The 14,648-nt window shown below is 52.5% G+C and overlaps 1 protein-coding gene across 3 annotated transcripts in view; it reads left to right on the top strand.

Moving 5' to 3' along the window:
- Nucleotides 1-14,648, top strand: part of spata13 (spermatogenesis associated 13) — a 39,702-nt gene that overhangs the window by 12,732 nt on the left and 12,322 nt on the right. The window contains exons 2-4 of one of the 3 annotated variants that reach the window (XM_014159544.2): nt 6,798-8,540; nt 10,468-10,527; nt 13,957-14,400. In XM_014159544.2, the coding sequence (XP_014015019.2) occupies nt 6,798-8,540; nt 10,468-10,527; nt 13,957-14,400 (2,247 nt within the window). The remainder of the gene's footprint in view (nt 1-6,797; nt 8,541-10,467; nt 10,528-13,956; nt 14,401-14,648) is intronic. The other 2 variants (XM_014159546.2, XM_014159547.2) reach the window with 2 other exon arrangements.

Raw genomic sequence — 14,648 nt, 5'->3', positions numbered from 1 at the left:
GTGGAGGGAGGGGGAGAGGAGTGTGGAGGGAGGGGGGAGAGGAGTGTGGAGGGAGGGGGGAGTGGAGTGTGGAGGAAGGGAGAGGGGAGTGTGGAGGGAGGGAGAGAGGGGAGTGTGGAGGGAGGGAGAGAGGGGAGTGTGGAGGGAGGGAGAGAGGGGAGTGTGGAGGGAGGGAGAGAGAGGAGTGTGGAGGGAGAGGAGTGGAGGGAGGGAGGGAGGGAGGGAGGGAGAAGAGGGGAGGGAGGGAGGGAGAAGAGGGGAGGGAGGGAGGGAGGGAGAAGAGGGTAGAGAGGGAGGGAGGGAGGGAGAAGTGGGTAGGGAGGGAGAAGCGCGAAGAGAGGGAGGGAGAAGAGAGGGGAGTGTGGAGGGAGGGAGAGAGGGGAGTGTGGAGGGAGGGAGAGAGGGGAGTGTGGAGGGAGGGAGAGAGAGGAGTGTGGAGGGAGAGGAGTGGAGGGAGGGAGGGAGGGAGGGAGAAGAGGGGAGGGAGGGAGGGAGGGAGAAGAGGGGAGGGAGGGAGGGAGGGAGAAGAGGGTAGGGGGGAGAAGCGCAGAAGAGAGGGAGGGAGAAGAGCGTGGAGGGAGGGAGGGAGGGAGAAGAGCGTAGAGGGAGGGAGGGAGAAGAGCGTGAGGAGGGAGGGAGAAGAGCGTAGAGGGAGGGAGGAGAGGGGAGAGGAGGGAGAAGCGTAGGGAGGGAGGGAGAAGAGCGAGGGAGGGAGGGAGGGAGGGAGGGAGGGAGAAGCGCAGAGAGAGGAGGGAGGGAGAAGCGCGAGAGAGGGAGGGAGGGAGGAAGAAGAGCGAGAGAGGGAGGGAGAAGAGCGTAGGGAGGGGAGGGAGAAGCGCGTAGAGAGGGAGGGAGGGAGGGAGAAGCGCGAGAGAGGGAGGGAGGGAGGGAGAAGAGCGTAGAGAGGGAGGGAGGGAGGGAGAAGAGCGTAGAGGGAGGGAGGGAGGGAGAAGAGCAGAGGGAGGGAGGGAGAAGAGCGAGAGAGGGAGGGAGGGAGAAGAGCGTAGAGAGGGAGGGAGGGAGAAGAGCGAGAGAGGGAGGGAGAAGAGCGTAGAGAGGGAGGGAGGGAGAAGAGCATAGAGAGGGAGGGAGGGAGAAGAGCATAGAGAGGAGGGAGGGAGAAGAGCGTAGAGAGGGAGGGAGGGAGAAGAGCGTAGAGAGGGAGGGAGAAGAGCGTAGACAGGGAGGGAGGGAGGAAGAAGAGCGTGGAGGGAGGGAGGGAGAAGAGCGTTCGGATGGAGGGAGGGAGAAGAGCGTAGGGAGGGAGGGAGGGAGAGGTGGGGAGGGAGGGAGTGAGGGGAGGGATGGAGGGAGAGGAGTGGGGAGGGAGAGGAGTGGGGAGGGAGGGAGGGGGACGGAGGGAGAGGAGTGTGGGAGTGTGGAGGGAGGGAGAGGAGTGGGAAGGGAGAGAGAGGAGTGTGGAGGGGAGTGTGGAGGGAGAGGAGGGGAGTGTGGAGGGAGGGAGAGGAGTGTGGAGGGAGGGGGGAGAGGAGGGAGGGGGGAGAGGAGTGTGGAGGGAGAGGGAGGTAGAAGAGGGTAGGGAGGGCGGGAGGGAGAAGAGGGTAGAGAGGGAGGGAGGGAGGGAGAAGTGGGTAAAGAGAGGGAGGGAGAAGCGCGTGGAGGGAGGGAGAAGAGCGAGAGGAGGGGGGGTGTAGAGGGAGGGAGAGGGGGGTGTAGAGGGGAGTGTGGAGGGAGGAGTGTGGAGGGAGGGAGGGAGAAGAGGGTAGAGAGGGAGGGAGAAGAGGGTAGAGAGGGAGGGAGAAGAGCGTGGAGGGAGGGAGAAGAGCGTGGAGGGAGGGAGAAGAGCAGGGAGGGAGGGAGAAGAGCGTGGAGGGAGAAGAGCGTGGAGGAGAAGAGCGTGGAGGGAGAAGAGCGTGGAGGGAGAAGAGAGTAGGGAGGGAGAAGAGAGTAGGGAGGGAGAAGAGAGTAGGGAGGGAGAAGAGCGTGGAGGGAGGGAGAAGAGCGTGGAGGGAGGGAGAAGAGCGTGGAGGGAGAAGAGAGTAGGGAGGGAGGGAGGGAGAAGAGAGTAGGGAGGGAGAAGAGAGGAGGGAGAAGAGCGGAGGGAGGGAGGGAGGGAGAAGAGCGTAGGGAGAGAGGGAGGGAGGGAGAAGAGCGTAGGGAGGGAGGGAGTGAGAAGAGCGTGGAGGGAGGGAGAAGCGTAAAGAGAGGGAGGGAGGGAGAAGAGCGTGGAGGGAGGGAGAGAGCGTAGAGAGAGAGGGAGGGAGAAGAGCGTTGGGAGGGAGGGAGGGAGAAGAGCGTAGGGAGGGAGGGAGGGAGAAGAGCGTAGCTGGAGGGAGGGAGAAGAGCGTAGCGGGAGGGAGAAGAGCGTAAAGAGAGGGAGGGAGGGAGAAGGCGTAGAAGAGAGGGAGGGAGAAGAGCGTAGAGGGAGGGAGGGAGAAGAGCGTAGAGGGAGGGAGAAGGGCGTGAGGGAGGGAGGGAGAAGGGCGTAGGGAGGGAGGGAGAAGGGCGTAGGGAGGGAGGGAGAAGAGGCGAGGGAGGGAGGGAGAAGGGCGTAGGGAGGGAGGGAGAAGAGCGGAGGGAGGGAGGGAGAAGAGCGTAGAGAAGGAGGGAGGGAGAAGAGGGTAGAGAGGGAGGGAGGGAGAAGAGGGTAGAGAGGGAGGGAGGGAGAAGCGCGTAAAGAGAGGGAGGGAGAAGCGCGTAAAGAGAGGGAGGGACGGAGAAGAGCGTAGGGAGGGACGGAGAAGAGCGTAGGGAGGGACGGAGAAGAGCGTAGGGAGGGAGGGACAAGAGCATAGGGAGAAGAGCGGAGGGAGGGAGGGAGAAGAGCGTAGGGAGGGAGGGTAGAGAGGGAGGGAGGGAGGGAGAAGCGCGTAAAGAGAGGGAGGGAGAAGCGCGAGAAGAAAGAAAGAGGGAGGGAGGGAGAAGAGCGTGGAGGGAGGGAGGGAGAAGAGCGTGGAGGGAGAAGAGCGTAGGGAGGGAGGGAGAAGAGCGTAGGGAGGGAGGGAGAAGAGCGTAGAGGGAGGGAGGGAGAAGAGCGTAGAGGGAGGGAGGGAGAAGAGCGTAGAGGGAGGGAGGGAGGGAGAAGAGCGTAGAGGGAGGGAGGGAGGGAGAAGAGCGTAGAGGGAGGGAGGGAGAAGAGCGTAGAGGGAGGGAGGGAGAAGAGGGTAGAGGGAGGGAGGGAGAAGAGGGTAGAGAGAGAGAAGAGCGTGGAGGGAGGGAGAAGAGCGTGGAGGGAGGGAGAAGAGCGTAGGGAGGGAGGGAGTGAGAAGAGCGTAGGGAGGGAGGGAGTGAGAAGAGCGTGACGAGAGAGAGGGAGGGAGAAGAGCGTAGAGAGAGAGGGAGGGAGAAGAGCGTAGAGAGAGGGAGGGAGGGAGAAGAGCGGAGGGAGGGAGAAGAGCGTAGGGATGGAGGGAGGGAGAAGAGCGTAGGGAGGGAGGGAGAAGAGCGTAGGGAGGGAGGGAGAAGAGCGTAGAGAGGGAGGGAGGGAGAAGAGCGTAGAGAGGGAGGGAGAAGAGCGTAGAGAGAGGGAGGGATGGAGGGAGAAGAGCGTAGAGGGAGGGAGGGAGAAGAGCGTAGGGAGGGAGGGAGAAGAGCGTAGGGAGGGGAGGGAGAAGAGCGTAGGGAGGGAGGGAGAAGAGCGTAGAGCGGGAGTGAGAAGAGCGTAGAGAGGGAGGGAGGGAGAAGAGCGAGAGGGAGAAGAGCGAGAGGGAGAAGAGCGTGAGAGGGAGAAGAGCGTGGAGGGAGGGAGGGAGAAGAGCGTAGAGAGAGGGAGGGAGAAGAGCGTAGAGAGAGGGAGGGAGAAGAGCGAGAGAGAGGGAGGGAGAAGAGCGTAGAGAGAGGGAGGGATGGAGGGAGAAGAGCGGGGAGGGATGGAGGGAGAAGAGCGTAGGGAGGGAGGGAGAAGAGCGTAGGGAGGGAGGGAGAAGAGCGTAGGGAGGGAGGGAGAAGAGCGTAGGGAGAGGGAGGGAGAAGAGCGTAGAGAGGGAGGGAGAAGAGCGTGAGAGGGAGGGAGAAGAGCGTAGAGAGGGAGGGAGAAGAGCGTAGAGAGGGAGGGAGAAGAGCGTAGAGATGGAGGGAGAAGAGCGTAGAGGGAGGGAGAAGAGCGTAGAGAGAGGGAGGGATGGAGGGAGAAGAGCGGAGAGAGAGGGAGGGAGGGAGGGAGAAGAGCGTAGGGAGGGAGGGAGAAGAGCGTAGGGAGGGAGGGAGAAGAGCGTAGGGAGGGAGGGAGAAGAGCGTAGGGAGGGAGGGAGAAGAGCGTGAGGCGGGAGGGAGAGAGAAGAGCGTAGAGAGGGAGGGAGAAGAGCGTAGAGAGGGAGGGAGAAGAGCGAGAGAGGGAGGGAGAAGAGCGAGAGAGGGGAGGGAGAAGAGCGTAGAGAGAGGGAGGGAGAAGAGCGTAGAGAGAGGGAGGGAGAAGAGCGTAGAGAGGGAGGGAGAAGAGCGTAGAGAGGGAGGGAGAAGAGCGTGAGAGAGGGAGGGAGAAGAGCGTGGAGAGAGGGTAGAGAGGGAGGGAGGGAGAAGAGCGTAGAGAGGGAGGGAGGGAGAAGAGCGTAGGGAGGGAGGGAGAAGAGCGAGAGGCGGGAGGGAGAGAGAAGAGCGTAGAGAGGGAGGGAGAAGAGCGGAGAGAGGGAGGGAGAAGAGCGTGAGAGGGAGGGAGAAGAGCGTAGAGAGGGGGAGGGAGAAGAGCGTGAGAGAGGGAGGGAGAAGAGCGTAGAGGGAGGGAGAAGAGCGAGAGAGGGAGGGAGAAGAGCGTAGAGAGGGAGGGAGAAGAGCGTAGAGAGGGAGGGAGAAGAGCGTAGAGAGAGGGAGGGAGAAGAGCGTGGAGAGAGGGTAGAGAGGGAGGGAGGGAGAAGAGCGTAGAGAGGGAGGGAGGGAGAAGAGCGTAGAGAGGGAGGGAGGGAGAAGAGCGTAGAGAGGGTGGGAGGGAGAAGAGCGTAGAGAGGGTGGGAGGGAGAAGAGCGTAGAGAGGGTGGGAGAAGAGCGAGAGAGGGGGGGGAGAAGAGCGTAGAGGGAGGGAGGGAGAAGAGCGTAGGGAGGGGGAGAGGGAGAAGAGCGTAGGGAGGGAGGGAGGGAGAAGAGCGTAGGGAGGGAGGGAGAAGAGCGTAGGGGAGGGAGGGAGGGAGAAGAGCGTAGGGAGGGAGGGAGAAGAGGGAAGGAGAAGAGCGTAGAGGAGTGTAGCGAGAGAGGGAGAGGAGTGTAGCGAGAGAGGGAGAGGAGTGTAGCGTAGAGAGGGAGAGGAGTGTAGCGTAGAGAGGGAGAGGAGTGTAGCGTAGAGAGGGAGAGGAGTGTAGCGTAGAGAGGGAGAGGAGTGTAGCAGGGAGAGGGAGAGAAGTGTAGCGGGAGCGAGGGAGGGAGGGAGAGGAGTGGAGAGGAGGGAGAGGAGTGGAGAGGAGTGTGGGGAGGGAGGGAGAGGAGTGTGGGGAGGGAGGGAGAGGAGTGTGGGGAGGGAGGGAGAGGTGTGTGAGGAGTGTGGGGAGGGAGGGAGAGGAATGTGGGGAGGGAGAAGGGGAGTGTAGAGAGGGAGAAGGGGAGTGAAGTGGATGGCGAGGGATGTAGAGAGAGGGAAACAGATGTAGAGAGAGGGAAACGGAAGGTAGAGAGAGGGAAACGGATGTAGAGAGGGAGAAGGGGAGTGAAGTGGATGGCGAGGAAGGTAGAGTGAGGGAAACGGATGTAGAGTGAGGGAAACGGATGTAGAGTGAGGGAAACGGATGTAGAGAGCGTTAAACTGCACAGATCCCAGGATGGAAGTGCAGGCAGGGATCACACCACCTTTTCCCCTCCATCGGCCAAATCTGGAGAAAATGGGCAATTTGTGGCATTAATCACAATGGATTAGTGATTCTCATTGCATAGTCATGCTCACAAAGCCTTTCATCGAAGACTGGCCTGCATTTACCGCTCACACACACACACATCCCTACACTGGGGCCGACTGCTCCTTGCCCATAGAAAATATACATCGCCAAGGAGAAATTCACATGGCATCACACAGTGAGAGACACGCGCCATCTTTCTCTCATTCTCTCTCACTCAAAGCTGAGAAACGCATTCTGTAGAGACAACGCAGAGGAATCTCATGCCCTCTCTCTTTCTTGCACTCACATACACACTAAGGTTTAGGTTACTATGAGAGATTCAATTCACTCTTCACAGCAACATGCCATTCGCACACTCATAAATGCATAGTATTATTGGCTAAACATTATACTGACAGCGGCACTCATTCTTCATTTGTAGGAACAGATAATTATGCCTTCTTTACATCTGTTACTTGAATAATGTGCATTTTGTCTGTTTCTCTGAATGACATTCTGAATTGGCAGTGTGTTTTTATGTGCCTCTGGAGCTTGCCTCTGGTTTAAAGTACTTTCTGAAAGGTCTTTAGAGTGGATGGTGGACACCTGTCTTGTTCAACCTTCAGGGCTGTGTGTAAGGAGGCGGCAGGTAGGCTAGCAGTTAAGAGCACTGGGCCAGTAACCGAAAGGTCGCTGGTTTGAATCCCCAAGCTGACTAGGTTTGGGGGGAATTCTGTCCGTGTCCTTGAGCAAGGCACTCTTAAACCTAATTGCTCCTGTAAGTGTCTCTGAATAAGACCATCAGCTAAATGAGGTTAATATAAAAGGCCTAGTGTTACTGATAGGTAAAGGCTACTGGTAGTAGGGGGCTCTAGGGATAAGCTCAATAACCTGCTCTTATTTTCACTTGCAGCAATTTCCTCTAACATCCCTGTGTTTAGAATTGTAATAAGGGATAACAAAACATTGAAATGGAAGTGTCTTCAAGGACACTGTACATAGTGATAAAACAATGATATAACATGTCTATTGTTTCTTTAGGCATGGCAGAGCGATGGAACCCCGTCCACCAGCGAGGACTCTCTCTCCTATCGCCGTGGCTCCACATCCGACCCTGACCTTCGACCTCCAGCCCGACCCCGACCCCTCAGCGACCTTTACCCCTTGGAGGCTCATGTTTCGATGGCAGTGCCCCCGTCTGGGTGTGATGCTCAGGTACAGCCCATGACCTGTGACTTTAACAGTGAAGAGAGTAGACTGAACAGGTTCAACACAGCCAGCTGGTCCAGCCCTGTGATAGGCCAACCCTCCAGGATCATGAGGCTCTTCTCTACCCAGAAGAAGTGCACTGTTCCCGGGGACAGTCAGGGCTCTACCAGGCCCCTCTCCTTTCAGGGCCCTCCATCCAGTGCCGGGGTCCCGCAGGTTTGGCCAGGCCTGTCAGGGCTGACCGTCATGGGCTCCTTTAAGAAGCTACGCTCCTCAGTGCTCCAGGGCATCCAGAACCGAGGGACAGCCAATCAGGATGAAGAGTACACCTCAGCAGCCATCCAGGGTGGAGATAATGGAATGGTCACAACCAATCAGAGCCCAAGACTTAGATGTGGGGAGGGCTATAGAGTCTCCAATGGGGTGTCTATTGGCCAACAGATGGCTGGGTTGAGCCCTTATGGTTCTGACAATGAAGATGAGGAGGTAGTAGATGAGGAAGATGGACTACAGAGAAACACATGGTTCTCCAGGAGTATTCGGAGAGCGTACGGGGCGGGGCGCATCTCACTGCTGGACGCTGGGCAGGGGAAACGAGGGGAGGGTCCAGGACTGGGGGTTTCAACCAATCAGAGGCCAGGTTCAGGCTCCGGTTCAGTGTCAGAGGTGAACCTCCATTTGGAGGAGAGTGTGACTGAAAACGTGGACACGCTAAGCAGACTGAGCAAGAGTGCAGACAACCTACACCTCTTCAAGGGCCCTTTCAGACACAAAGTCCCCTGTCCCTCTCCTCAGACAGACTCCCCAGGTGCCAATGGGGACCCCAGCATCCAGAGAACAGCCAGTGCCTCATCCGGTGACCATAGGGACCGCAGCCAGAGCCCTGTTCGCTTTAGGAGTCCAGTGGGGGCCAAGGGCCACATGTTGAAGCTAGTGGGCAGTATGACTGACCTGACCGTGAGACGCAGGCCTAACCCGTCTCCTGTCACCTCCCCGGGCTCCCCCGTGACCCCCTTGTCACCCCTCAGCCGTCTCCATGACGACTACTCGCGCCGCACGCCCTGCCTGCCCGCCAGCGACCGCCAACGCCGGCCCTCGCCCGCCAGAACGAGAGCTGCAGCGGAGAGGAAGAGGAACAGCACTTCAGTACGACTGGAACACACGCCTACCATCCAGCCCCAGTCTGAGTACCACCCAGACCCCCAGTCTGAGTACCACCCAGACCCCCAGTCTGAGTACCACCCAGACCCCCAGTCTGAGTACCACCCAGACCCCCAGTCTGAGTACCACCCAGACCCCCAGTCTGAGTACCACCCAGACCCCCAGTCTGAGTACCACCCAGACCATGTCTTCACTTTCCCCAGCATTAACCAGCCTTTCACTACAACCTCACTTTCCCTGAGTGCTCGTGCTCAGAGGAGCAGCCTGTGTGAGGGGGACAGGCCTCAGGAGGGACAGGGAGACGGATGGAGAGCACAGTGTGATTCCGCTCCACACCCCCAGGGGGAGCCCTGTGGGAGTCACAGCAAACACCAGCCAGACGTGAACGCAGAGGGAAAGACGGAACCAAAGCAGGTAAGAGAATACGTTGATAGTCCAAAATGCTACACTGGCTCTGTCCTGTAGTGCTTTGGAATGGCTTGTCTACCGATCTGAAAGGTGTTATCAGGTGAAAGTGATATGCTGGTGGTGATCCTATCCTCTACATATTGCTGTTGATCAGCGGGCTCAAAGGGAACAGTGATTTGATGAGAGAGAGAGAGAGAGAGAGAGAGAGAGAGAGAGAGAGAGAGAGAGAGAGAGAGAGAGAGAGAGAGAGAGAGAGAGAGAGAGAGAGAGAGAGAGAGAGAGAGAGAGAGAGAGAGAGAGAGAGAGAGAGAGAGAGAGAGAGAGAGAGAGAGAGAGAGAGAGAGAGAGAGAGAGAGAGAGAGAGAGAGAGAGAGAGAGAGAGAGAGAGAGAGAGAGAGAGAGAGAGAGAGAGAGAGAGAGAGAGAGAGAGAGAGAGAGAGAGAGAGAGAGAGAGAGAGAGAGAGAGAGAGAGAGAGAGAGAGAGAGAGAGAGAGAGAGAGAGAGTCCACGTGGCATATCAAATACCGTTAGAGAAGGTAAAGTAAAAACCCAAACCGGTCTTGACATCATCAGCCTTCAGATGGGAGCTAAACAGTACGTCCTGAATGCCTTCAGATGGGAGCTAAACAGTACGTCCTGAATGCCCCCCAGCCTTCAGATGGGAGCTAAACAGTACATCCTGAATGCCCCCAGCCTTCAGATGGGAGCTAAACAGTACGTCCTGAATGCCCCCCCCAGCCTTCAGATGGGAGCTAAACAGTACGTCCTGAATGCCCCCCCAGCCTTCAGATGGGAGCTAAACAGTACGTCCTGAATGCCCCCCAGCCTTCAGATGGGATCTAAACAGTACGTCCTGAATGCCCCCAGCCTTCAGATGGGAGCTAAACAGTACGTCCTGAATGCCCCCAGCCTTCAGATGGGAGCTAAACAGTACGTCCTGAATGCCCCCAGCCTTCAGATGGGAGCTAAACAGTACGTCCTGAATGCCCCCAGCCTTCAGATGGGAGCTAAACAGTACGTCCTGAATGCCCCCCCAGCCTTCAGATGGGAGCTAAACAGTACGTCCTGAATGCCCCCCCAGCCTTCAGATGGGAGCTAAACAGTACGTCCTGAATGCCCCCCCAGCCTTCAGATGGGAGCTAAACAGTACGTCCTGAATGCCCCCCAGCCTTCAGATGGGATCTAAACAGTACGTCCTGAATGCCCCCCAGCCTTCAGATGGGAGCTAAACAGTACGTCCTGAATGCCCCCAGCCTTCAGATGGGAGCTAAACAGTACGTCCTGAATGCCCCCCAGCCTTCAGATGGGAGCTAAACAGTACGTCCTGAATGCCCCCAGCCTTCAGATGGGAGCTAAACAGTACGTCCTGAATGCCCCCCAGCCTTCAGATGGGAGCTAAACAGTACGTCCTGAATGCCCCCAGCCTTCAGATGGGAGCTAAACAGTACGTCCTGAATGCCTTCAGATGGGAGCTAAACAGTACGTCCTGAATGCCTTCAGATGGGAGCTAAACAGTACGTCCTGAATGCCTTCAGATGGGAGCTAAACAGTACGTCCTGAATGCCCCCAGCCTTCAGATGGGAGCTATACAGCAGGCAGGCCACGGGGACAAAGTCCACTAGTCACACTGAGCCTGGGAGAGTTTACAGAGGCAGATGTAGGAAAACGCTACAGACACAACCAGGAATAATACACTAGGGTTGTTAGAGGACTAGAGGTCCATCAGAAGACTGGTTTATTTGATCGAGGACCATGATGGCAGATTTTAGCTGATAAGATGAGGGGAAGGAGCACATTTACTTTAGTTGAAGAGCGAGAAGCAGGGGAACGTACAGTAGAGGACTAAAGGAGAGGGAGACCCAGGCCTCGGGACAGAGGCCTGCCAGTGGGTTGTCATTTGACCATGGTGCTGATCCACTGTGTACATTTCCAGTGCGTATGGACCAGACCAGACCAAGATCAGGAGGACCAGGAGATAAGAGGACATCTCTGGGTAAATACATTTGAATTCAATCACTATTTGACACCATCCCTTTTGATTTAAACAAAAGTTCCGTACATGTTTGCCCATGGAAGAAGTTGTCAGAAAGTGCATTTTTGGACATGGGCAAATTGTCAAGCAAGAGGCACTGAGTTTGAAGGTAGGCCTTGAAATACATCCACAGGTACACCTCCAATTCACTCAAATGATGTCAATTAGTCTATCAGAAGCTTCTAAAGCTATGACATCATTTTCTGGAATTTTCCAAGCTGTTTAAAGGCACAGTCAACTTAGTGTATGTAAACTTCTGACCCACTGGAATTGTCATACAGTGAATTATAAGTGAAATAATCTGTCTGTAAACAATTGTTGGGAAAATTACTTGTGTCATGCACAAAGTAGATGTCCTAATCGACTTGCCAAAACTATAGTTTGTTACAAGAAATTTGTGGAGTGGTTGAAAAACAAGTTTTAATGACTCCAACATAAGTGAATGTAAACTTCCCACTTCAGCTGTATGTATGTATATTTATTGTTATTTTTTTTCAGTAAGGAAGACATGGATGTCTCATGGTATGGTGGGGTATGCAAAATGGGTCAACTTTGAACACCTTTATCTCTTGAATATTTTGGCATTCAGGTCAAAAAATGTACTTTCTGAGCACTCCTACAACAGAAAAATACAGTGCCCTCAAAAAGTATTCACACCCCTTGACTTTTTCCACATTTTTTTGCTGCAGCCCAAATTTAAAATGGATTCAATTGACATTTGCGGTCATTGGCCAGCACACAAAACCCCATAATGTCAAAGTGGAATTGTGTTTTTAGTCATTTTTACAAATTAATAAAAAATGGAAAGCTGAAATGTCTTGAGTCAAGTGTTCAACCCCATTGTTATGGCAAACCTGAATAAGTTCAGGATTAAAAATTTGCTTAAGAAGTTGCATGGACTCACTCTGTTCAGTAATAGTGTTTTAAAATAATTTTTTTATTACTTCCTCGTCTCTTTACCCCAAACATTCAATTATCTGTAAGGTCCCTTAGTCGAGCAGTGAATTTCAAACAAAGATTCAACCACAAAGACCATGGAGGTTTTCCAATGCCTAGCAAAGATCATCACCTATTTGTAGATAGGTAAAAAAAAAGCAGACATTGAATATCCCTTTGAGCATGGTGAAGTTATCAATTACACTTTGGATGGTGTATCAATATACCCAGTCACTATGAAGATAGTCTTTCTTCCTAACTTATTTGCCGGAGAGCCAATGGTGACTTTAAAACGGTTACGGAGTTTAATGGCTGTGATAGGAGAGAACTGAGGATGTATTAACGATATTGTACTTACTCCACAATACTAACCTAATTGACAGTGAAAAGAAGGAATCCTAACAGAATAAAAATATTCCACAACATGCATCCTGTTTGCAAGAAGGCACTAAAGTAATACTGCAAAAAATTGGCAAAGTAATTAACTTTTTGTCCTGAAAACAGAGTTGTGTTTGGGGCAAATCCAATACAACACATTACTGAGTACCATTCCATTTTTTCAAGCATGGTGGTGGCTGCATCATGTTATGGGTATGCTTGTAATCTTTAAGAACTGGGGAGTTTTTCAGTATAAAACAGAAACGGAATTGAGCTACCATAAGTTCCGGACTATAAGCCGCAACTTTTTTCCCAGGCTTTGAACCTCGCGGCTTAAACAATGACGCGGCTAATATATGGATTTTTCCCGCATTCAATTTTTTTTCTCCAAAAAAACACATTCTGTGACGTGCTCAGTTTTTGGGCGGCATGAAGCTTTCATTAGACCAATGAAAATGCCGAACGGGTTAAGGTCAAACAACTTTTTTGTTTACTGTTTAGATTAAATCGAGCGCTCTCAAACTTCCCATCATTCTGATTACGGTAGTCATTTTGTCACCCTCATCATGGTAAAGACACGGAGAAATGCATATGATGCAGCTTTCAAGTTGAAGGCGATTGATCTGGCTGTTGGAAAAGGAAATAGAGCTGCTGCACGGGAGCTTGGTCTTAATGAGTCCATGATAAGACGTTGGAAACAGCAGCGTGAGGAATTGACTCAGTGCAAAAAGACAACTAAAGCTTACTGCTAATTTTTTATTTTTTGTTACAAGCCATGTTTCGTTAAAGCCTATTTATTTTTGTTACAAGCCGTGTTTTGTTAAAGCCTATTTATTTTTGTTACAAGCCGTGTTTCGTTAAAGCCTGTGTAAAGTTCATATGTTTCAATGTACCGGTAGGCACTTGCGGCTTATAGACATGTGCGGCTTATTTATGTTCAAAATATATATATTTTTTAAATTCAGTGGGTGCGACTTATATTCAGGTGCGCTTAATAGTCCGGAAATTACGCTAAGCACAGGCAAAATCCTAGAGGAAAATCTGGTTGTCTGCTTTCCACCAGACACTGGGAGATGAATTCACCTTTCAGCAGGACAATAACCTAAAACACAAGGCCAAATCTACTTTGGAGTTGCTTACCAAGAAGACCGTGTATGTTCCTGAGTGGCCGAGTTACAGTTTTGACTTAAACCCGCTTGAAATATCTATGGCTAGACTAAAATGGTTGTCTAGCTATGATCAACAACCAACTTGTCAGAGCTTGAAGAATTTTGAAAATAATAATGTGCAAATATTGTACAATCCAGGTGTGGAAAGCTCTTAGACTTACCCAGAAAGACTCACAGCTGTAATCACTGCTAAAGGTGATTTTAACATGTATTGACTCAGGGGTGTGGATACTTTTGTAGAAGAGATTTCTGTATTTCATTTTCAATAAATTAGTAAAAATGTCAACATGTTTTCACTTTGTCATTATGGGGTATTGTATGTAGATGGTGGAGAGAAATCTATTTAATCCATTTTGAGTTGAGGCTGTAACACAACAAAATGTGGAATAAGTCTAGGGGTAGGAATACTTTCTGAAGGCACTGTATGTATGAAAGGTTTCGTTCAAGTTTAAAAGGGGTACTGTCAAAAAGGGATTGAATTCAAATGGGTTTTTACCCCTCTCTCTTTGGGAAAAATACCCAATACTAATGTCAAACTAGCCTAAAACAGAACAGAACACATTACAGCAGTAAGCTTTTTGGTCAGTTAGACTAAACATTGCTCTATTTTTCAAATGACCAGCAACCTAAATAGGAATAAATGTGTACTCCGCTATTGCTCCTACTTGTGTGTACACATACAATTTGATAAGACCTTTTTATTTCTTGAGGTTATGTGATATGGGGAAAAGAATGTGCAAATATATATTAGAGTCCAAAGACATTAGTAATAACTTTCCACATTAATGACACGTCAACTAAAAGGCATGCTCTGTTTTTGATTCAGACCTTCCTTCCTGCAGATGTTTGTTAAAAGCAAACATTGTGGGGCATCTCATTGACCTTTCACCTTTGCTCTCACCTTCAGGGTACGTTAGACGAACAGGGCAGAGAGGCACTATTAGGGGGTGAAGAGACGCCCCCTCCTTCAGCCACCAGTACCCCTTCTCTCACACCAACATGTCCCCCAGAGTCTCCCACTTCATCCATGTCACCGACGAAAATAGGTTCCACAGAAACGTCCACGTCCTTCATCCCCAGGCAAAGGGCGGGCCGATCGAGGCCTCGGCCAATCTCTGACTACGCTCAGCTGGTAGCCAGGAAGTACACCATCCCCGAGGAGGAGACGGAGCTACATCCTAAGGAGAGGACTAAAAATGGAACTCCCTGTCAAGACTGCAAAAGCAATGGAGGCTCGCAGGACAGTGACAGCCCAGAGAACTACAATATGAATGGAGATCTCCAGTGCCGGAGGAGACGGCCAATGTCTGTTATTGGAGGAGCTGAGGAGAGAGAGGACCGTCTGCCTTCTGTAAGAACCTCACCTCTAAACAATGGCTAGATATATATACTGAACAGAAATCTAAACGCAACATGTAAAGCGTTGGTCCCATGTTTCATGAGCTGAAATAAAAGATCCCAGAAATTTTCCATATGAACAAAAAGCTTATTTCTCTAATTTTGTGCACAGATTTTTTTACATCCCTGTTAGTGAGCGATTTCTCCTTTGCCAAGATAACCCATCCACCTGACAGGTGTGGCATATCAAGAATCTGATTA

The sequence above is a fragment of the Salmo salar genome, chromosome ssa19 (genome assembly GCF_905237065.1).
Source record: "Salmo salar chromosome ssa19, Ssal_v3.1, whole genome shotgun sequence".
NCBI lineage: Eukaryota > Metazoa > Chordata > Actinopteri > Salmoniformes > Salmonidae > Salmo > Salmo salar.
The sequence above is the reverse complement of the archived record's forward strand: the minus strand, read 5'-3'. Positions and strand labels throughout refer to the sequence as shown.